General features: G+C 40.2%; 1 protein-coding gene across 1 annotated transcript in view; it reads right to left on the bottom strand.

Annotated features, from left to right (window-relative positions):
• Nucleotides 1-25067, bottom strand: part of MED12L (mediator complex subunit 12L) — a 325934-nt gene that overhangs the window by 270801 nt on the left and 30066 nt on the right. Inside the window, exons 3-5 of the mRNA XM_077765916.1 lie at nucleotides 21083-21187; nucleotides 13947-14138; nucleotides 9164-9323 (exon numbers count right to left, since the gene is read on the bottom strand). Coding sequence (XP_077622042.1) covers nucleotides 9164-9323; nucleotides 13947-14138; nucleotides 21083-21187 — 457 coding nt within the window. The remainder of the gene's footprint in view (nucleotides 1-9163; nucleotides 9324-13946; nucleotides 14139-21082; nucleotides 21188-25067) is intronic.

The raw sequence follows: 25067 nt of genomic DNA, 5'->3' as shown, positions 1-25067 counted from the left end.
TACTTTTGATGCCATCAAAAATTTAATGAACACACACACACACACACACACACACACACACACACACCAGCCACCATGACCACCACTATCACCTACTAGCATTCTACCTTGAAAAGGCCTAGAACATTTTACTTTGGAAAATGTTCACATAGAGCAATGATGAATAATGGAGAGTTATAGTGCAGAATATTAAATCTGATTAGAACTTTTTAAAGTAAACATATAATCGAAAGTTAAGAAAAATACTTAATGTTACCTGAAAATGTTAAAATAAACTGGACATAAGAACATAAACTCTAATACACACGCAGAAAGGCAGGTCTCCATCCATCCACTGATGGAGTCTGGATGCCATACATCCCAGCAGCACTGCGCACCTTCAGCATTGGGGTCTTGCCTTCTAACTACTGTTCCCCACTAGAAAGAAGTAGGATTCCTTACAGAAATGACTGGCTACAGATCTGAGGCAGGAAAAGTAAAAGATGAGACTGGGACACTTTCTGTGCCAAAAAGGAAAGAAGTGCTCTAAGACAAAGAGATATCATGTCAGAAAGAATACAAAAGAGCTTGAAACATCTTCCACTGGCCACCTGGTGGACAGCCCAAATACTAAAATGAAGAAGGGGTGTAACTGGTTGTAAAATACTGGGTGAACAGAATCCATTAGCCCATCACAATGACCAAAGATATTTTTTTTAAGAAGAAAAAGAAAGAAACACATTTACCACCACTAAACATGTCATTAGAGCAATTCTTACTCAGAAAATTAATAATCAAAGGAAAGGAATTTAATATTTACTTCTTTTCTTATAAAGAATTACAACTTATCACAGTTGATAAGAGAAAGCTTGTTTTTACAGAAGAATAAATACCAACATCTAGCCATTCCTAGTGAAATAATGACTTGGGGGCTTGGTTCACCAATAGATGCTAAAACTTTAGATAAAAGATTTTGGGAGAAGAGGAGAGCTGCAGGTGCCCAAGTCTTACCCCAATGCCTCTACTGCAGAATTTATCCAGGTAGCCAAGAGCTACACCACCAATTAAATCCTGTTTTTTCAGGCCTAAGTACAGCATGAATTTAAATACACTTATACAAGCACTTCTGTCCAATTTTCACAGTTACTTTCAAAGTTAGCAAAGCAGAGATCTCTTTTATGACAATGAGATATGAGGACACTGAAAACGTGAAGGCAATCATAACTTGAAACTAAAAGCTTGTCCCTGGAATCACAAAAGTTAGTATTGCAATGTCTTCAAAGACCCGAACTGAAAGTAAGCTGGTTGGCTTAGATAAGAAACCAGAGTGTCAATTATGTGTTTAGCAGGGTTTATTTTTGCAGTCCCAATGGCTCAGTGAATATGTCACAAATTAATTACCCACTGGGCAAGAAGGGTAGCCATTCCTTCCCTGTATTGTGGGGCGATAAGAATAGTGGTTCCAGGAGTACAGTCAACCAGGAAAAGCCTCTCATCCAATACTGATGCCCAACCCGGCAAAACCTCGGGGCACAGGGGAAATAACCGGGGGCAGGCAGAGCAGCTCTCCGGGGAGTTTAACCATGAAGCATTTTAAGCTTCTTCTAATCTCTCTGCACACCTCCCCCCCCCGCCCCCCGAAAAGGCTTCATGTCCATGATACATCTCGTCACTCTTCACCATACTGAACACCCAACAATTCTTAGCCAGAATTAGAGCTGTTGATCTTGCAAGCAATTGCATCTTTCTCGAGTTTCTATAGCACCCCAGACTTTGCTATGCTCTGCCTGTACCCCATGGCACCCATGAGAATAGCGTTCTGACTCCTCTGATGCTGCTCACAGCCCTGAAACCCTGCAGCCTAGTCCCTGTCAGCACCCTTCTTCCCAGAGATGCATCTTGTCTGCAGGGAGCCCACAACACAGACTTGCCCTCCACAGCCACCTCATCACGGCAGGGAGGAAAGAGCAAACCCCTAGTGAGTCCAGCTCCACTTGTGCCTGCAAGTTACTTAACTTCTGATGCTCGGGCCCCTCCTATGCAAAATGGGATAATAGAACCTACACTGCAAGCTGGTTATGACTGCATATGGTGTCTGTGAACTTTTCAGCACAACGCACGAGATAATAAATACTGGCTAGTCATGATCTAATAAATACTGGATAGCAATTGTAGCAACTAATAATAGTGGACACTTGCTTGGCCATTTACTATGTGCCAGCAACTATTCTAAACTCTTTAGAAGCACTGATTCATTTCATCCCTAAAAGATACTGCCAATGTTAACTATCCCCATGTTACAGTCAAGGGAGAGTGTTCTAACACTAACAGTACTAAGAAGCCCCTCTCTGGCTGCCCACCATCCCTCACAGAGTAGTCATGGACTTAGCACACAAGGCTCCTCACAGCCTTTTATCACCACCCCGCTGGTAACTAATGCACGAGATGAAAAACCTGGCAGTTCCACAGGTCCAACTATTTGATGACCCTGTTTCTCTGCAGATACTGTCCTTCTGCCAGAAGTGGCATTCCCTGCACACCACCCATATTCAGTCAAAATACCTTCTCTTTCAAACTTCACTTCTTCTTTGGATCTCCCTGAGCTTTTCAAATTCCTTGGGAGTCCCTCCACATTTTATTCATTTCACTATTAGCTCTCCTTTCCTTTTCTAATACTTAGATGGTTTGGAAATATGCCCTACTACCAAACACCTAGAGAGCAGTGATTACATTCTCCCTGTCCCCACAGAGCAGCAGTGTCCAGCACAAGCTTCAGAACCTAGTGTGGACACGGCACACTGAGAGGCTTTGTGTACCCGTCTGCACGCCCACATCCTCATCTGTGACAGGGGAATGAACTCACCCTCTCTCACAGATCATCTGAGTAAATCAGAAAACACACAGAACATAACCTAGCAAATGGTTACCAAGAAACAGGTAATGTGGTATCACAGCACACCACAGTAATCCTGTTAGACATGGTGAGGGATGGACTGTTCTCACAGAGCCAACGGGGGAACATAGATGAGGTATGCCTGAGGCTGAAAAGCTCCCTCAAGCAACTGAGGGAGCATTTTCATTTTCACAGCACACAACAGGAGCTGACTCAATCTAAGACTGCAAAAGGCGCCATGTTCCTGCTTACCACAGTGAGGTGCGTTCCTTAATTGCTCAAGAAATGCTAACTGCTACAGTGATAGCAAACATGGAAGTAAATTCAATGGTTAAAATTAGTTGGCTCAGCAAAAATGGGACTCCTTGCAGGGAAAATTCCTACAGATAAATGCACAAAGTTTGCATTATTTACTATAAAGTAGTATCTCCTAATCTGTTCAAAGACGTAATCGTATAAGTATACGTTTCACTTTCTCATTTTTAAATATTAGCTAGCCCATTTTTTTTTATTTACAAAGAGTTTATTGTCAAGTTGGTTTCCATATAACACCCAGTGCTCATCCCCACAAGTGCCCTCCTCCATGCCCATTTTTAATGCTTCCCTCCGGTGACCTCAAAACATTTAAGACAAATAAACATTCCCATTTTAAAAATAAAACTTCATTCAATTCTAAATGAATTTCTGAAACCAACTATGCATTGTCTCATGTTTGTCCCCTTCTATCTGTAACATTGACCTATTTTGATAGCATTTTCTCAATACACTGTCCACCTGGAAATCTTACCTTTTTAGCTCTCATAAGGACTGAAAATTATAATCTCTTCCTCTAAACTTCCCTAATTTCACCTCTATTTTAAGTGTATTTATTTTTGAGAGAGAAAGAGAGTCAGAGTTCAAGTGCGAGAGGGGCAGAGAGAGAGAGGGAGACACAGAATCCTAAGTAGGTTCTGAGCTGTAAGCACAGAGCCCACCACGGGGCTCAAACTCATGAACTGTAAGATCATGACGTGAGCCAAAGTCAGCACTTAACCAATCAGGCGCCTCTCACCTCTATTTTAAAAATCTCTGCCCTGATGTTAAGATTTGTCCAAGTCAGGGGCGCCTGGGTGGCTTAGTCGGTTAAGCATCCGACTTTCACTTAGGTCATGATCTCGCAGTTCATGGGTTTGAGCCCAGCGTCCGGCTCTGCGCTGACTGCCAGCTCAGAGCCTGGAGCCTGTTTCAGTCTGTGACTCCCTCTCTCTCTGACCCTCCCCTGCTCACGCTGTCTCTCTCTCTCTCTCCAAGAAATAAGTAATTTTAAAAAAACATTTAAAAAAAAAAAGATTTGTCCAAGTCAAATAGTTCTTTACGTGCTTTGAAATTACACGTGAGAGGCACCTGGGTGGCTCAGTCGGTTAAGCGTCTGACTTCGGCTCAGGTCATGATCTCACGATTCATGGGTTGAAGCCCCACATTGGGCTCTGTGCTGACAGCTCAGAGCCTGGAGCCTGTTTCAGATACTGTGTCTCCCCCCATCTCTCTGCCCCTGTCCTGCTCACCCTGTCTCTCAAACAGGAACATCAAACAAAAATTACTAAATATAAAAAGAAAGGAACAAAATTACATGTGAAACCTCACCCAGAAACCCAAGCCCCACTCACTTTTGTCACTTTTAGGGACACACCAACTGGGTATGTCTTTGCCTGCTGCAAGCTCCCCAGGGCAGCAGTGCACTGAGTCCACATTTTAGATCTGTAACTCTTTGCATAATGATAGTGACAATTTCTGTGTTGCTCCATTTAAAGAATTTACACAATGGGGCCTGCTCCCTTGTTGCTGTTAGCCCACTTAACTTTAGGAAAAACTCTCTTCAATAAAATCAAACAGCAGTGCTTTATAGCTCTGTTCCAACACTGAATGTGGGAACTGAAAATAAAACATATGTTTCTATTACAAAGGAATAAAGGCCATTTCTACTGAAAACACTTTACCAATTCTAACAACAATCATCAAGACAACAAAAGTCATAAAACCAATGCCAGAAAAAGGTGACACCTGATAGTCAATCTTGCCCCAAATGTGCTGAATGATTCTTTTCACTATCAAAGCCAGAACATAGAACCTATTACTGCAAGTTAATCTTCTGAAGTGTATGCAATTTAATCCAATTCAACACATATATATGTGTGTAGTTGCTTGGCTGTGTAGCTTGCTTGGAGTGTGAAACTCGCTACATTATGGCTAGGTCTACACAGCCAAATGCTTCTAAATGCACTCTATAATTTGCTTAAAGAAGCTGAAGAAAGTGCTGAAGACGAAGCAGAGTGAGAAGTATCAGGTGTAACAGGGTGATAGTAAACTAAAATCAGAGCATTGAAATCTGCTCTCTGCAGATAGTAAAAATGGTATAGAACACAGAGAACATTCACATTTTAAAACACATACAAGAATACAGAAAAATGAATTACATATCTATATAGTGAAATAACCTACTGGGGTACCTGGGTGGCTCAGTCAGTTAAGCATCTGACTTCGGCTCAGGTCATGATTTTGCGTTTCACGAGTTCGAGCCTGGCGTTGGGCTCTGTGCTGAGAGCTCAGCCTGTTTCAGATTCTGCATCTCCCTCTCTCTGTGTACCTCCCCCGGTGCCCTGCACACACTGTCTCTCTCTCTCAAAAATAAACATAAATAAATAACCTATCAACTCCAAAGGGTAAAACAGTACGTATGTAGTGAGGAAATCTGGGAGGCACCACCTTACCCAAAAGACCAAAGTTATCACCACCAGTATTGGGCCAATGTAGTATCATGTACTGAGAGGCTCACACCATCGCTGCCATGGTATTCCTACCGAAAGTACTTAACCTGAATCTAATCACAAGGAACTGGACAAATGCAAATTAAGGGACATTTTACAAGATAGCTGGTCTATCCTCTCTGAAAACATCAAGAAAAAGAAAGGCTGAAGAACTGTTCTGGATTAAAAGAAAATGAAAAAGAAATGAAATCAGAAGCAACATAGATTAGATTGGACCCAAGTGAAAAAAGATTGATGTCTGGAGGGACTAAGGATTTTGCTGCAAGCAACCAGTCACTGAGTGGCAGAGTTGGGATGAGTGAAGCCCTCAGTCCTTCTGAGACACCAGACCTCAGAGTTTAGGGGTCACCCCCTAAAACTCATGCATTTTTAAAAAAAATATTCTTATTTGTAGCTTTAAGCATTTTTAGGTCAAAGTTTTTATAAACCCTACCGCAAAAAATGGTAGAGTAGGCACTAGACCTTCATGGATTTGACATTCACACTTACACACATGAACAATGATAAAAACGCATGAGCTGTAATACTTAATAGAGTCAAAAAACAGAATCGTGTGTTATGTGACTTATTAAAGAAGAGAAAACACAGCTAGTGAGTGAACCTAATCAACCATCTGTCATGGAAATAATAGAAATTTTAGTCCAGAGGAAGAGTAAAAAATAATCCCCCCCTCCTCCAAAAAACCAACTGGTTACACTAATAAGGAAATTAATGGTTAAAGTAACGAATGCAAGAAGACTGATGTTCTTAGCTGGAAAACGGAACTAGGCTTCCTTCCATGTGGTAGCAGAGATCTTAGGGTTCTGGTGATACATTCATATCTGAGATTGTCAAAAACTCTAACTACACATTCTTCGCAAATGATGATGGTCTATCAGACTTTTATTTGTCCTTAAGTTGTTTTATATTTCATTGGGCAGATGCATTCCTGCATGATTCCTTTATCCTTTCATAAGAAAGGATAAGAACTGTCATAAGACAGTTAAAATCAGATTAAACTGAACATCAAGGAAACAACTAACAGAAAAAGTTACAAAAACCATGAAAACAATCTAAGGAAAGGAGGAATGGTCTCACCATTATAGTTGGAGAGTTTCAAGGATTATGAATTGAGACAAATACACACACACACGCTTCAAGCCTGATTATTCATTTATTTTTCTTAATTACTGAGCAACTTCTATATGCCAGGTACTCTCCTAGGAGATTCAGTACTAAACAAATCAGACAAAGTTTCTCATGGAGAAACATTATAGTTGAATGAGGAGATGTAAGTAATCAATAAATTAACTTAGGGGCACCTGGGTGGCTCAGTTGGTTAAGTGTCCACCTTTGGCTCTGGTCATGATCTCGTGGTTCAGGGGTTCGAGCCTTGCATCATGCTCTGTGCTACAGCTCAGAGTCTGGAGCATGCTTTGGATTCTGTGTCTCCCCCTCTCTCCGTCCCTCCCCCACTCACACATTGTCTATCTGTCTGTCTGTCTCTCTCTCTCTCCCTCTCTCAAAAATAAACATTAAAAATTTTTTTAATAAAAAAAATTTAAATATAACAGAAGGTTGTATGAACAGCTATGAAGAGAAGTAAGGCAGGAGCAGATTACAGACAGAGAAATGACTTTTGGCTGGAGGGATCTGAGACGGCTTCTCTTTAGGAAGTGCCATCTGAGCTAACACAGCACAGGGAAGAAACAGACTACTCGGACCTCGTTAAGCCTCTGACTGCGGCTCAGGTCATGATCTCACAGTTCGTGAGTTAGAGTCCCACATCAGGTGAGCTTGAGCCCTGCTTCAGGTAAAACAGGAGCCCCAATTCTCTCCCTCTGCCCCTTGGTCACTTATGCCTTTCTCTCTCTCTCTCAAAAAAAGTGGGGGGCGGGGGAAGAAAATATGAAAAAGGGAGAAGAGAAACTTAAACATTTATTGGTTCTACTTTGGCACCATTTACAAATATTATAATAAGAATGTATAGCTTCAGTAATTTTTAAAAGGGAAATTTCTTCTGTTGCCCCAATAAAATATTAAGTCAAGGACAAAAATGATTAGAAGTACAGAGTTAACACTGCTACCAAAACACCACTCAGAGATAATCACTGTTAACTTCGAGGATTGTTTCCTTTCATTCTTTTTTCCCCCCTGTGTATTTAAATACCTGCGCAATATGGTGTTGTTTTAAGAACAGTTGACTTGTGCTCGTTTCCTTTGGCACTCCTGAACTCAAAGGTGGCAGCCATGGAATCTAGCCATGTTTTCTGTCTTGTTTTGAGTAACTTTTCATGCTTTTACAGTGGGCTCCACTGTCCAGTTCACCAGGCCCCCCCACCAGTCCCAATCACCTCACATCCTGACTCATTTAGGATGCTACCTGGCATCTGAGGACATGTGTGCTTTCTGACCCTGCTCCTCAGAGCTTTCTGGTTGGGGTCTCCCTTATAAAACACGCATGTCTCCATTTCATAAGAAATTATTTGTAAACCTGATCTTTACATAGACATCTTTACATGTAATTCTCCACGCACATTTCTAATGCAGAATCAATTCTTTTATTAAGCATGTTGTAGCACCACCTCAGGAGTCATCGTCTAGTCCTCAAGAGTGAAGACTGACAGAACAGTTTACCTTCAGTTCTTTCAACAACACCCACCATATTCATGGACCAGTGTGTGTCAGGGGCAGGGGGTGGGGGTCGGTGTATGAGAGAGACAGAATTTTTAAAGCTCATTTCAGATAGTGAAACATGCTGTGAATAAAACAAGAATAGCTGAGAACATAACTGGGTAGAAGGGGATAAGGGAATGCTATTTAGCTACGTGGCCAGAGAAAACCTCCTGAGGAAATGGCATTCAAGCCAAAGACTCCGAGGAGAGGAGGAGGAGAGGTAGGGATACCACAGAGAAGAGCAACCCAAGTACAGGCAAGAGGAAAGGTATTTGCCCTAAGGAAGGGGCCTGGCAGGTCAGAGGGGCATAAGGACGGTCATGTGACCAGAACATCATACAATGAGGGAACAAGGTCTGGATGGCCTCAGTGGCCACAGCAAAGAACCTGGATCTTGATCCTAATTATAGTGAGAAACTCTCACAAAATTATAAGCAGGGACACAATAAGATGTGATTCAGGCTTAGGGATCAGTGTTGCAGTCTGGAGACTACGGTGTAAGAAGCAAAAGGAAAAGCAGGGAGCCCAGTTAGGAAGCTGCGCTATATCCAGCCAAGGGATAATGGTGGCATGCACCAGCATTCCAGAAGCCGTGCTGGGGAAAAGTGTTCAGATGCAGGACCTATTCTGGAGGTAACAGCAACATGATTTGCTGACAGAATCGGGATTCTGGGCTTGTGTGAACAAGGACCCATCCATGTGCCATGAGCAATTTTCAGCCTCCCCGTGGACCTCGGGTACTCACATTGCTGGGCCATGGACAGAGCATGAGGGCAATAATTACTTGTAGAATCAATAATGAAGTGTAAAATGTAGCATAACTCTCACTTACCCAAATTAGGATCGGTAGCCTGACGTTTCTTGATTTTAGCTTCAGAAATAGCAGAATAGTAGGCACATGTCATCTTGATCAGCCACGTGGCTCGAACCATTGGCACTGAATATTTAGCTAAATATGCAAAAACATCTTCTTTTTTACTAAGGATGGGAACCTAAAAAAATAACATATTCATAAAATTCTCATATTTTCCTCATGAGGTCAACCTAAAGAAAGGGAAAGCAAACGAAGACACTGCCTTTAACAAAGTACATACTTGATGGGTTGTCAAACAGTACATTCTGTTTAAAAACCAACAAAATGAAGTCAATTTTCATTAAGAAAAAGAAGCAAAACTCCGTTCAGCACATCGGCAACAGTTTCATCAGTTGTGCTTTCTTATTTATTACAAAAAAATTACTTTCAGATTCTCAGATGCTGAAAACTACTCATCTCAACAAAACAGAAAATAATTTCTTGACAGTCCTCCAAGGAGTTTATCTCAAAATTGGGAGGGATGGATCAAGTGAAAACCTGTCCCCGTTCTACATTTCATCAAAGAGCATTTTTTTATAAAGCTTTCTGGTTGTATCATTTTATAATAACAATTTCCAAAAAGCTTCTCAAGTGCCTTTAGCCCAAAATTTAAAGTAGAGGCTAAATTGATGGATCAGTGGATCTGCCTAATGAACACTGAGCTAGAAATAGCCGGGTAATTAATTCACTAGCTGAAAGCAGGCACTGGAGGCAGTTTATTATTTCCTCCAGACCACGAAGGTATACTATTTAGCAAATACTATCCCAGTGTACCACCTGAATGTTTGAGAAGTTAACCCACTCTTCTAGAATTCTTCCTAAATATTCTAGCAACAGCCTAGTCATCTATATATAATCTACTCAACTTATGAATATAGAGTAAAACAGTAGACAGAGAATATTGTATTCCATTCCTGGCCCACGGCCTATATAAACTCATCACTCCCAGGCTCTTCATTTATGAATGAGACACCAACCTAACCCTGCCCACCTCACAGGGTGGTTAGAAGGGTAAGGTTTAAAAAAAGGGGGGGTGGGGCACCTGGATGGCTCAGTTAAGTGTCTGACTCATAATTTCAGCTCAGGTCATAACCTCAGTTTATGAGTGCAAGCCCCCAGTTGGGCTCTGTGCTCACAGTGCAGAGCCTGCTTGGGATGCTCTCTCTTCCTCTCTCTCTGCCCTTCCCTTTTTCACTCATGTGTGCTCTCTCTCTCTCTAAATACGTTTTTTTAAAACAAGGGTAAGGTACAGAATTACACGTATCAAAACTGGAATGGTTTTTATTTTGTTACCAGTTCCAAAGATTTCTCCATGCCACCCCAAGTATTTTCAAGCCATGGACCTGACCCTCTGCTAAGAGGGCCCCAGACACTACAACCACAGGTATCAAGAGCCCTGGCTTCTATGCCCCAAACTCTGCTTGTGTGTTGGAAACCAAGACTTCAAACCAGCTGATTCTGACAGCATGGCATTTTTCTCTTAGTCAAATCCTCCTTTCGACAGTGGATATTTTCTCTCACTCAGATGTTAAAATTTGACTATTCACACACTTAGTACAAAGTGTGATCCTAGGATTAAAAGAGAAGTATTTTTTGTACACAGCCCTTTAAACCAAGCTATTACACCTGGTTCTTACCAAAGAAACACTGAAGCTGCTCCAAGTGAAGGAAAAGCTGCCAGGTTGGACACTGAGACACAGCTGCCCATATTCTGTGTGTCGTGGGCAATTTAATAGACTTTTGGTCATGGACAGTTCCTGCCCTGGGTGCTCACTTTAAACATTACCCCCGTGCCAGAGGCAGCTACCCTGCACAAACATACCTAAAAGCGAGATGAAAGTCCTACAAGCCAAAGCTGGAAGGCTTCCTTTTTTGCAGACCACAGTGACATATTTAAGAAGAAAATTTCCTGAAAATTTCACTTACAAGGCACGTGGTCCATGGACCACAGGACTTTGGGTTTACAGACCATCGTTTAAGCCAAGGACAAGAAAAGCACAGGTTTCTACATTCTGTGCAAGACCTGAGCTGCGGCCTTTCAGTGAACATATAGTCTGAAAGCGTTAAATTTTAGTTGTCAAGGCCAAGTTGCCTCTCATTCAGATGTACCAAAAGATTACAAGATCAAGGTCTAAAAAAAATAGGCAAATGCAAAGAATTAAATGTACCATCTCCAAAGGAACATTACTAACAGCATCTTTTATAGATGCCTGAAGGATTTCTTTTGAATAACTGACAGGAGGAAAATAAATATGTGAAAACGTTAAATGTTCAGATGAAACATCTAACCAAGCTGAGCCACAGATCATCACGTGAACAAGCCAGGGTCTACCTCCAGCTCAGCGCCCCTGCTGGCAGAACCCTGTAAGAATCGGTTGGCTCAAATCAAAGGAATTAAAATTCAGAAGAACATATGTGAAGAAGGTTACTTAATTAAGGATGAAGACACGTATTGATGGTTTTGTCAAATTCATAGTTTGGGCCAACTCAGGAAGGAAATTATGCTTACAGTGATTGAAGTATGACTTCCTTACAGGCATGGATTCCATTTTCAGCAAAGAAACCATCTGACTTAAACTTGTAGCTGAACCTAGGCAAATGCTGGGCAGCTGTCTCATCTCTAAATCAAGCTAGAGCTGCATCTAAGTACTAAGAGAAAACTAAGACACCTAGCACATGATTGTTTCTCATCCAAAGAAGGGCTCTACGCCTTGTATCACCTTTCCCCTCAGATAAAGGTCACTGTCAACACCCTCTGTCCACCAGCAGAGGTGGAGGCAAAAGGAAATTCCAGAGACTACAGTAATCAAAGTCACCTGAAGTGAACAAGCCCTACCTAGTGAACTGTTCAAGAGCCAGAAGGATATCCCTAGAGGCCAGTCTCTTTGTCCAAATCTAGGTATGACAGTGATTGAGGTGAAAGTCCCTTTTTAGGCCCTTTTTTATCTCTCTGTGGCTAAATGCATGGGAGATGTGTGGAGTTGTACCCTAACAGAAAAGCAGGTTCAGAAACTTGATTGATCCCATATAGGAAACCATTTTGAATTGTGGAACAGAGCTGGAAGAAGACTCAAGATCTTAGCAGAAAAGTTAAGTCTTCTGCATTAAACCAGCTCACAGATAAATACCAGAAATTAAAGAAGTAGTATCTGAACTTTCTAATTTGAAGAACATGCAAAGAATGCAATCTTATACCCAATTCTGAAAGAGCTTTTGCCTTCTAAAGAAGGAGGACTAGGGAGGGGCTCCTCAAATGCCCAAGAAATGACTACTCCAAGGCATAGTTAATGGTTTTATAAAGACAACGTGTTATCTTCAGGAAGAATTAAAGTCAGGGCTTACCTGAGGAACACCTGACTTGGCCAGAGGCAGCTCCTAATAAAGAAAGAAGAACAATGGCTAATATACTGCACTGTAATTCATCTCCCTCCTAGAAGATGAGAAACCAGTACCTACGCCCCTCAAGCCAGGGCATCCTCACCAGTATCTATCTGGTTTCAGGAAATGTCCAAAAAAAGGAGATTCTAAACACTTACTTAAAAAGGAAAACCTAAAAGGAAGGATGTCAGGCTGGCTACATGGGAACTGAAGGTACTACCCAACACAGAGGGTATGAATTATTGGTAGAAAGCAATCAAATATCAAAGGCAGCTTTTGACTGATGGGGCCTTCAGATAAAATGCACAGGTCATAGCGGGCCCACATGGTAAATGTTCACTACTGGAAAAGAAATGCTACACAGTTCAGCCGGTGAGGAGACAGGCATAACCTGAGTAACAAGGGGCAATTTTGAGGACTGTCGTGCTTTTCAAGGATTTTAGTTGCTTCGAATCACGAAAATACGTGAAAGGCAACACAATGCTGTGGCGGCACTAGGGCACAAGAAAGCCAATGGGAGTGACAGGCTCTATTTTCAAAGATTTGCTTTAGGAAACAAGCAAGCCAGTACAAAAAGGAGCTCTCCTCTATACCGGGCCTGCACCACACCAGGTAATGAAAACTTACTATCAAGAACATAAAGTAGACACCCCTAAGCCTAAAGGGTTTCAGGCAAATGGAGGAAGACACGTGGGATTATTTGGAATGTGTGCCAGAAGCCAGAGATGAAGACTAAGAGGTAGGGTAGAACTCTAAATTTCAAAAGACATTTTATAGGATTTGGACTATGAGACTGTTGAACCTGTATTATTTCCCACTTGAGGAAAAACGATCAAAGGCAAAGATCTTAAAAGAACCCTCACTTTCCACATCCCGTCCCCCCAAAAGGTAAAAGCTATAAATAAACCTGCTCATTCTGCTCTAAAACCTTTTCAAAGAAGTTTTTCAAGCACACACAGAATCACTATCATACTTGTTAGGAAGGAGACAGCTTCAAGAACTTGGGTTGGTACTTTTCAAGACAAGGAAATAACATCAAAGCAAGAATTTCTGTATAACCAGACTTTGGACATCCTGGCCTAAGAAAATAGAAAAAATATTGGAAATTAATGAATTCTTAGGGTCTGTTCTCGATTTTAAAACCTGTCCACCTAAAGTCCACATAAACTGCTTGTGTGGAATGTTTAGGTCACAAGTCCTAGGCAGCACGTGCCATCACAACAAAGGGACAAACAGCATATGTACAGCACCTGCCGCAGTATACCTGTCAGTGAGGCTCTGAGTTTCAGAAGGAACAGGGGAAACAAATATATACTTTAACATTAGCTCTAACATCGTGATTCTAGAAGACCACAATTAAAGCAACATAAGAAATACTTAATACCTTTTTTGCCAAAATAGCAAGTGGTTTATTTCCTGCTAAGTCAGAGAACCAACTATGAATTGCACTCTGGGATCGAGCGGTAACTAGCCAGTAATTATCTTTAGCATTAACTTGTGGTTTCTTCTTTCCGGTGTCCTGGAAAGTGTTAAGCTTTAGTTTCTCAGCTAATATGCTGCTGAAATAAGCTGCAATCTGTGGAAACGAGAGAGAAAAAGAAAAAGTTTGATGACCATAAACAGGTATGTTAGTAATGTGTATTCATCTTTTATTTTTGTTTTACGAGAATATCTTCAAACATCCCATCAGAAAATAAAATGGCAATTTAGAATGTGATTTCCTTACACTAACATAATGCAAACACTCCCTCAGCACCTTTGTTCCACGACTGGTTCAAGGAAAAAAGAAGAGCCTTTGAAAATCTCTGATAAGATGAAATTAATTACATCCTGAATAAATTTCAAGACAATGGGTTCTACTTTAAACTTCAGCTGTACTTCTTTTTCATACTACACACAAATTTGGAAGAGAGTATTTTTCCTGAGAGGTGTTGTGTACAAGAGCAGAAAGCCCAGTAATCACAGGGTAATCATTCTTTCCTTGTTTAATCTTAATAGCATATATTTTTGGAAAGGAAACTCTGTATTTACACTCAGTGCTTACTAAAAAAGAGACAAGAAAACTTTGTTTAAATGGAAAATTACAAAAGGTTCAATTAAATTAAGTATTCAACATTTTTGACTGGGCCACCAATTTCAGAAGTACCGAGTATTTCAAGAGAAAGCTACTGTTACCTGCTCTGAAAGGAATAAAGTAGCAAAGGGAGTTTCTGTGAACGACTGTGGCATTTATTAACCAAACTAAAAGAGGACAAAAAAAGAAAAGGCACGAGAAGGAAAGGATGAATACCTAAAAATCAAGTGAATCCACAGAAAACTTGTTGGAATTTCCAAGAATCTCATTTCATTCCCTGGGAGTTCTTTAGTAGTAAGATACAAGCAATAAATTCTAGTAAATATCTCTAGTAAGGTTAGCAGACAGTGGAAACCATGATTACACTAAAATACCTACCGGGCTGAAGAAAAATAAAAGTCACTGCCTTCATTAATGCTCATGAGTCAAGAATTAGTCTATAGGTTGGAACAGTTGTAAAAATTAATAAAGTTTATCTACATTTTTTTCATTTTTCATTATTATTTTTTTAGACAAAGAGAGTATGTGAGCAGGGAAAAGAGGTAAAGAGAGGGATGGAAAGAAGATGGGAAGGCAGGGGAGAGAATCTTAAGTAGGCTCCACTAGGGGGCTAGATCTCACAACCATGAGATCATGACCTAAATCAACATAATCCGACACTTAACCATTGTGCCACCCAGGCCCCCAGCTGGTATTCTTTTTCTTAAAGTAAATTGCCATTCCGGGGCGCCTGGGGGCGCCTGGGTGGCTCAGTCGGTTGAGTGTCCGACTTTGGCTCAGGTCATGATCTCATGGTTTGTGGGTTTGAGCTCCACACCGGGCTCTGTGCTGACAGCTCAGAGCCTGGAGCCTGCTTCTGATTCTGTGTCTCCCTCTCTCTCTGACCCTCCCCTGTTCACACTGTCTCTGTCTCTCTCTCTCTCAGAAATAAATAAAACATTAAAAAAAGTTTTTTTTTAATTGCCATTCCTTGATCCTTGTGATTTGCGGACAATAAAAACAAGTCTATTTTGGTGTGTTGACATAATATGGTAATAAAAACTTGGAATGATTAGAAAAAAATCTGAGCTTTCCTTTTTTTTTTTTTTTTTTAACAAACTTCCTGGTATGTTTTAAGCAAATGTTTGCAGAATGTTCAAACAGAAAATAAATTAAATCCAAAAATGGAGCAATTATAGTCGTTTAGATACAAGCAACCAATAGTAGCAAATTGTGTTTAATTTTAAATTTCTCAATGTCTGGCCTTTACACCAAGAACTTAAAACACCTACTTACACAGATTGTTTCATATTTAAAAGGTCTCTTACTCACAATTACGTACAAGTATTTAATCATAATAAAGTTATAAAAATGTTTCAAAAACTAGTCGGCAATCTGTTTTATAACTATATGTATTTACTAACAATGGAACATGTGACTGTATGTATGTCTTACATCTTACATCCTAACAAACCTTGTCAACAACTGCATATTGTAAACTAAGTTAAAATTCCCTGAGGGGGGGAAAAAACACAAAATCAAAATGAATGTGCACTTAATTTTACATTCACGTTATTCCAAACCTAAACAAGCAAAGAACTTCATTCCCAAGTCCCAACGCCTACCTCCAAGTAACCACTTTACTTAGTTTCATGTCTTTCCAGTGTTTCTTCAGGTGAATACACATTAACCAACACGAATATGTTATTTTCTCTTTTTTATGTATGTACCCCATTGTGTGCTTTAGTACATGTCTAAGAGCCTTCCACATCTGTATATGGAGAATTTCTCATTCATTTTTACAAATAATGCACTGTGTGGGGGTACCACATTTCATTTAATCAAGCCTCTATTAACGGACATTTAGAGTGTTTTTCCCAAACTTCTGCTATTACAGATCACATTAAAATGAATAGCCTTTCCTATTTGTCATTTCACACATGTACAGCTACAGATTCCAGATAAATTTCCAGAATTCAGATTTGTATGATTCTGCAATTTTAATCAGCATTGTTAAATTGCCCTCCATAAGCTTTATACCAATTTGCACTCCATCAGACAAGGTAGGAGAGATAAAGTTTAATTTAAAACTTGTTTCCATCCACCCAAAGCTATTTTGAAAGTAATTTATTTTATAAGAAAATGGAAAAAAGTTTAGGGACTACAGTGTAGTTCATGTATTCCATATTTATAAGATCAAATTCCCTTCAGAAGGTTTGAATCCTTGAGTAAATCTCACAGGAAGGGCTGATAGCAGCAGAAGTTGTAATGGATGTTATTTCCATTTATTCAGCTATTTAAACTGACACAAAACTTGATACAACAGAACAATTTGGCAGTTCCTATCAAGAGACACACAGCATTCGTATTTTCTCTTATGGACTGAACTGTGTTACCCCAAAATTCAGATGTTGAAGCCCTAATCCCCAATATGATTGTATTTGGAGACAGGGCCTTTAAAGCAGTTAAAGTTAAATGAAGTCTTAGTGGTGCGGCCTAACCCAATGGATGACCAGTGTCCTTGTAAGAAAGAGAAGAAACACCAGACATACATGCATACAGAGAAAAGACCATGTGAGGCCACAGTGAGAGGCCAGCCTTGCACAAGCCAAGGAGAGAGGCCTCAGAAGAACCCAGACCTACTCACACCCTGATCTTAGACTACCAGACCCTTCAACTGTGAGAAAATAAATATTCTCAGAAAATCACATTTCTATTATTTAAGCCATCCAGTCTGTGGTACTTTGTTACAATATCCCTAAGAGGCTAATACACCTTCTTATCCAAGTAATATGCTTTTGGGAATTCACCCTAAAGAACAAAAGCTATATGTTCAAATATGACTACAACCTCTTCATAAAGAATGGTAAGAAACTGGCAACAGGCTGGGGCGCCTGGGTGGCACAGTCAGGTAAGCGTCTGCCTTGTGATCTCAGCTCAGGTCATCATCTCAGAGTTTTTGAGTTTGAACACCACATTGGGCTCTGCTCTGATGGCACGGAGCCTGCTTGGAGCCTGCTTGGATCCTGCAGCTCCTTCTCTCTGCCCCTCCCCACTTATGCGTGCTCTATAAATCAATCAATAATCAATCTGTAAAGAATTAAAAAGAAAAGAAATGGGCAACAGGCTAATTGCTGAATGCTAGCCGTTTCAGGTCACTATAGAACATAAACAATGGAATGTTCGTTATCTGTCCATCAATAATTATTAGCATGAATACTTCAGCCTCAAGATAAAGTCCATACCAAATAATGTTACTTTTTTAAAAAACATAAGGAAGACAAAAAAAATTCTGGAGGTGGATGGCGATGACAGTTACACAACAGTGTAAATGCACTTAATGCCAAAGAACTGTACATCTTAAAATGTTTAAATGGGTAATTTTATGTTTATTTTACCACAATTTTTTTAAAATGCCAATTACGACATATACACAATCATTGCTGTGATGTTAAAAATGTATGAAGACTGGAAAAAGAGAAAACTAAAAACACTGTGTTTGGTTGATGGGACTATCTGTAGAAAATGCTTCTGTTTTCTTTCACACTGTTTAAATATTTCAGTTGATTACCAAACTGTCAATTACAAGTGTATGTGTGTACATTCACAAACATAGATCTTGAATGATACACAAACCTCTAATGTTATCTCTGGGGAAGAAGGAGGAAATATATTTGTATGTTTGATTTCTCTTCATTTGTATGTATGATGCTTTCAATAAAAGTCTTTCGATATTCAGAAAATTAAAATAACTCAAACAGGATGAAAAAAAGCAAACTTTAAAAGAATACAAACAGGGGCGCCTGGGTGGCTCAGTCCGTTAAGCGTCTGACTTTGGCTCAGGTCATGATCTCACGGTTTGTGGGTTTGAGCCCTGCATCGGGCTCTGTGCTGACAGCTAGCTCAGAGCCTGCAGCCTGTGTCAGATTCTGTGTCTCCCTCTCTCTCTGACTCTCCCCTGCTCATGCTGTTGCTGTCTCTAATTGTCACGCGCGCTCTCTCTCAGAAATAAAACATTAAAAATTTTTTTAAATAAAGAATACAAACAGAAACAAATAATTGTACCCATATATGTAACTGTTAACCACACAAAAAAAATTTCAATTCAAGAAATTCTGGAGGCGCCTGGATGGCTCAGTTGGTTGAGTGTCCGACTTCACCTCAGGTCATGATCTCACGGTTCACGAGTTCAAGACGTGCAACAGGCTCTGCACTGACAGCTCAGAGCTTGGAGTCTATTTCAGATTCAGTTGTCTTCCTCTCTCTGCCCCTCCCTTGTTCACATTCTCTTTCTCTCTCAAAAATAAATAAAAACATTTTTTTTAATTTTTTAAAAAAGAACATTTTTATGACAACACTGACTATATACCCTTAATGAAAATTAGTTTAAGGACAAAAAGTATTATAGGAAAATTATAAATTTTACATAGTAACTGTTGTTGGAATAGTCTATTCTATAGTATAGTCTATTCTAGAACTTTTCTAGGTGTATTTTAAGACAGGATAAATAAATATACTGAGTTTACTGAAAGCAAGGGTTCTCTTTTTGGGAGAAAAGAGATACAAAGATGGAACAGAGGAAAAACCCTGTGGTATTGCAGAGGAACTGGTGGATAGATGCAAGGAAGGAAAGTAAAAGGAGAGAAGAAAAGAGAAGAAACAAATCTATGTTATTTCCCATCTCTGTCCACTGAAATGACCTACTCTAGTAGCAATCAGCATGCCAAGCATCCAGATACGGGCTAGGGCACAGAAAGAACATGAACCTGAAGTATGTTATTGTAGCAAAGTGTAAAAGCACTCAAAGAATGATGGGAGTGTCAAAAGCACCCAAGGAACAGGTTAAAGATGCCCCCACCACCACCAAGTGAGAGGCAATTTAAACATCAAAATGAGAAAAGAGGTTACATCAAATTTTAAAGAGTCCAAGGTACAAAGTGATACTAAAATATGGGGTGTCAGGGCCCCTGGCTGGCTCAGTGGGTGGAGAATGCAACTCTTGATCTTCCTGAGTTAGAGCCCATGTTGCATGTAGAGGTTATTTAAAAAAAAAAAAAGAAGAAGAAGAAGAACAAAAGAAAAATGGAAGTGTTTGGGGCTCCTGGATGACTCAGTCGGTAATGCATGCCACTCTTAATCTCAGGGTGGTGAGTTGAAGCCCCACGTTGGGTATAGAGCCTACTTTAAAAAAATTAAATAAAATAAGGGACAGGGTGCCTGGGTGTCTCAGTCGGCTGAGTGTCTGACTTCAGCTCAGGTCGTGATCTCACAGTTTGTGAGTTCAAGCTCCCCACAACTCTGTCAGCAAAGAGCCCACTTTGGATCCTCTATCCCCGTCTCTCTGCCCACCCCTACTCTCTCTCCCTCAAAAATAAACTTCAAAAATAATAATAATTATAAATAAAAATCAAGTTTAAAATGAGACGTCCTTTTACACAAGAATGGCAATGACGACCGGAAAACCTGCATTTTGCAACCACCAGCAAAATAAATCATTCACCAAGCACCATCCATCAACTGCTGATAAAATCACATGATGAAATTTTACTGAAGAATAGCATAATCATTTGGTCTCCAAGTATCACCCTATAGAAATTACTACAAAGAAAAGATAACTACTTTTACAATATGAAGAGAAGACACCACCTTTGGTGCTCAAACTCAGTATAACCAATAATAGGGCAAACTGGCACTGCATGTCCTCTGATATACAACATGTCTTCCTACCAAAAATATTTAACCTGAATCTTATCATGAAGAACAATCAGACAAATCTAGAACACAGTACTGCAATATAAGACAAATTAACTGGACTGTACTCTTCAGTTTTTTATAAGTGTTTTAATATTTTATTTATTTTGAGAGAGCTCAAGTAGGGAAGGAACCGAGAGAAGGGACAAAAGATCTGAGGTGGGCTCCGTGCTGAGCGCAGCAAGCCCAATGCAGGACTTGAACTCACAAACTGTGAGATCATGACCTGGCCCCGCATCCGGCACTGTGCTGACAGCTCAGAGCCTGGAGCTTATTTCAGATCTATGTGTGTGCCTTTCTCTCCCACTCCTCCACTTATGCTCTGTCGCTCTCTCTCTCTCAAAAATAAACAAACATTAAAATAATAATTTAAAAAAGAATTAAGAGTTTAAGTATGTAAAATGTTTGAAATTAATTAATTAATTTAAAAAATGGCAGCTCTGAAACCCTCCCTCCATCCCAAACAAAAACCACCACCATGAGAAAAGGTGGAGAGCAATCCTGTACTAGGTTACAACAGACTGAAGAGACAGGACAACCAAATTCAATGTACGATTCCTGACTGGGTCCTAGGGCAGGACAGTATATAAGACATCCTGGGGAATCCAGAATATGGATTGTGGTTTAAATAACACTAATGTATTAATTAACATTAACTAACAGGGGTGTCACACACACTTCTTCAGAAGTTTTAGGAAATAGACAATTTGCATTACCTTTGATGGGTTAATTACAATGTTTCTGGCTGAACCATGTTCATCTCCAGTAAAGGCTGGCTGATTGTTGAAGCCTTGTTTTACATTCACAGCAGTAAGTTCATCCTGGTCAAGAAAAAGTATCAATTAATCAGAAGGACATAAAAATTCCAACTTAACCCAATATACTGCAGCCTGACTAATGGCCAACTACTATACTCTGCAAAAGAGAACTGCTGAACACACACCAGAGAGAGAGCAGAGATTCAAAGTTTAAAACCAATACACAAATAAACAGAGAGTGATAAAGTAAATGTGGCAAAATATTAACAACTGTTAACTTTAGATAGATGGTACGTGCGTTTCATGATACTTTTAATTATTCTGTAAGTGTAAAATTTTTTAACTAACAAGTTGGGAAAAGAAACGAGCAAAAATCCTCCCCACATGCAGAAACATAAAATCATAGCACTTGTACACTGGAACTGTTTCTAAAGACCGTATAGTTGGGTTCTCCCTTCCCTGCCAGACCCTAAGCACATCCCTATTTTATGTTCAAGAAAAATGGCTCACTCCACTTACCTAAGATCCCATAGCAAGTTAAAGACAGAAATGTACGGTTCATAGGCACAAGCTTTGGAATAAACACAACACCATGACCAGCAACATCTGAAGGTTTAGGGCTTGCAAAATTCTTTGGTACATCTTGGCTCACTTGACGGTATTTACCACTTCTAAGGTAAATGGTAGGCATGTATCTTTATGCCCATTTATAAATGAGAAGAATGAGGATCCCTACTGTAGCACGGTAACCAAACAGAGCCAGCACTAAAATACTGTCTTCTCAACCCAAGACCAGGAAGAGAAATTTCCATGACTCCATGCCACCAAAGTATAAATGCCATATGAAAATGTGGTCTAAAAATACGTAGCTACAACTCATACTCTCCTTAAAAACATCTCCTACTGGATAGATATAGGAAAACTGTTCTTCCCAAGGTCACATCAGAAATAGCCCACGGCTTTAAAAAAAAAAAAAAAAAAAAGAGGAGAATACAACCACCACCTTATCCAGCCCAAATCATTGAGCTGTGCTTAGAACTAAATCAGAGTTCCTAAAATATAGACTTGAAAGAGTAAAGGGGAGAAGTTTGAATAAATGAAGCTGCTTTCTGTTTCCCTCACTCAAAGCCAAGAAAAGTTCTTAGTAACTGTTGGGGTAATGCTAGCCATAGCACAAAAATGAGAACATATACTCAACATATACTCCATAAGTAATTGCTGTAAGTGTAAAACAAACAGAGAAAGGGAAAAAAAAAAAAAACACCCAACTGATCAAAGTCAGTGCTGTGATTAAGCAGGAAGCATTAGGACAAAATAGTTTATGACATATAAGCACCTGAAAGGTCAGCCTGGCTGAGAGCCGAGGTCTCCTGGAGACATGCCATGTAACTTTACTTAATTGTGTGTGTACTCTACCTAACATCTTGGCAAGCCTCTGTTTTGGCAAGCTTTCAAAAGACCCCGCTACAGGAAGTTTAGCTCTATGATAATCAAGTCTCCTCCAAGCACGAAGGTCACCGAAATCGTGACTTGCACAAAAAATTAGTTGCATACACATATCAACACTGCGCCTCAAACTGCTCCCACTTTTTCAAATTAACTATTTGAAAATCTAGGGCAAAACTACATAATGCATATTTTAAGTCAGAAAGCTGTCAGTCAACTTAAATAAAGTTGAGTGTGCTAACAAAACTTCTATAGTCTCTGAGTCTAAGAAAGAAGGGGGACAAATGGGATCAGAAAGGAAATGGGATGAGAAAATTGAATTTTTATCTTTGATTTACCATCAGAGTATTACAAGAAACATTAATTGAGTAACAGCATATGTTTCTACTAGAAATATGTCTGGCTTAATCGAGAGGAAATGTGTGAGGCTTTCAGGACCAGTTATAGTTCCATTTAGGGCTGCTTCACGTTCTAGTCTAAAGGTACACGGACTCAGCTGCTCACAGTACTTAACAGCTAACTGCTAGCCCGCAGAGAGATGTCCTGCAAACATATGCACACGTGCATGCAGACACACACTCCTCAGAAGGAAAAGAACGTGGAACCATGGTTACTTATTTGTCACACATCAGATTTTCCTCACACTAAGATCTATACAGGTACTGCTGGAAGCCTTGAGTTCTGAGAACATTTTATCGTGTATTCTATGTTGCAGGAAAACACATCCAGAATCCGACCCCTACTCATCACCACCAATGCCCTCTCTGAGTCAGGGTCCCCATTATCTCATGCTTGGACACACCAATGGCTCCTGTCTCCTTGCTTCTACCATCGCCCCCTGGAAGCCTTTTTCAACACAGCAGTCACAGAGAGCTTTTTAAAACTTAAAGGAAGACTATGTTACGCCTGCTCAAAAGCACCATTAACTCCCCAACTCCGAGTGTAAGCAAAGGCCCTATTGTGTCCCACAAGTCCCTATCGCTATTACCTTTCTGACCTCCTTCCTCACCACATTTGCTTTAGCTGACTCGACTCCAACCACACTGGTCTTGTGGTTCCTCAAGCAGGCCAGCTGGAGGGCCTCAAGCCTCAGGGCCACTGTACTGTCTGTTCCCTCAGCCTGGATCGCTTTCCCTGGTATCCAAAGAGTCAACTCTCTAACTACCCAAGGCTTTACTCAAATTTCATATTCTCAATGAGAAATCAGATGACCCTATTTAAAACTGGAACTGCTCACCTTGTCCTCTTCATCTCCGGCATCCCTAACCTTTCAACAATCCATAGCACCCATTTAAAATGTCCTGTCATTTACTTACAATGTGTACTGTCTGTTCCCACCCCCACCCCACACCAGGTAAGGTCCAGGAGATCAACGGTCTTTATTTGGTTCACAGATGCATGCCAAGCACATAGAGCAGTGCCTGGCAGAGAGCACACATAGGCATTCAATAAATATTTGCTGAAAGAATAAGTATGTGAGGGGTACCTGACTGGCTCAGATAGTAGACTGACTCTTGATCTCAAGGTCATGAGTTCAAGCCCCATGCTGGGCATGGAGCCTACTTTAAAAAAGAAAAAGAAAAGGAAAGGGGCCCCTGGGTGGCTCAGTGGGTTGAGTGTCTTTTGAATTCGACTCAGATCATAATCTCATGGGTTCGTGGGTTCAAGCCCTGCATCAGGCTCCTCATGCTAACAGTGGAGATGTGCGTGGAATTGTCTCTCGCTCCCTCTCTCTGCCCCTCCTGCACATGCTTGCTCTCCCTCTCTCTCTCAAAATAAATAAACGAACAACAAAGAAAAAGATCAATGCTGTAAAGAACATGTCTCTTTAAAAAAAAAAATATATGGGGTGCCTGGTTGACTCAGTCAGTTAAGCAGACTACTTTGGCTCTGGTCATCATCTCACAACTCAGTCTTGTGAGTTTGAGCCCCGCATTGGGCTCTGTGCCGGTGGCTCAGAGTCTAGAGCCTGCTTCTGATTGTGTCTCCCTCTCTCTCTCTGCCCCTCCCCTGATCATTCTCTCTCTCTCATTCTCTCAAAAATAAACAAACATCTAAAAAATTTTTAAAAAAAAGGAAAGAAAGAATAAATGAATAACCTGATTTAAACAACATAATAAGTATATTCTGAATCACTATCTTGACTTTGGGGCCCATAATTCTATTTGTACTCATGATAGATCTACCTAATCATCCAGAGCAGTGGCTCTCACCTATCAAACCCAATGCACCATCCTGAAAAAAATTATTTTATAACACGCTTTTTCTGAATCTGAAATGAAACTCATAAACAGTAACTATCCGATATCAGTATTTTTTTATAAAATCAATATAATGCCTTCATTCTAAAAAAAATTATTAAGTTATGATAACATAGGTATTTGAATATGCTCAGGTATACAACACTAGACCTTCACTACTCAAAGCATGGTCCACTGGCCAGCAGCCAAAAGCCGTACCATCACCTAGAGCTTGTTAGAAATGCAAAATCTTGGGG

This window comes from Crocuta crocuta, unplaced genomic scaffold (assembly GCF_008692635.1).
Source record: "Crocuta crocuta isolate KB4526 unplaced genomic scaffold, BGI_CrCroc_1.0 scaffold54, whole genome shotgun sequence".
NCBI classification, from domain to species: Eukaryota; Metazoa; Chordata; class Mammalia; order Carnivora; family Hyaenidae; genus Crocuta; species Crocuta crocuta.
The sequence above is the reverse complement of the archived record's forward strand: the minus strand, read 5'-3'. Positions and strand labels throughout refer to the sequence as shown.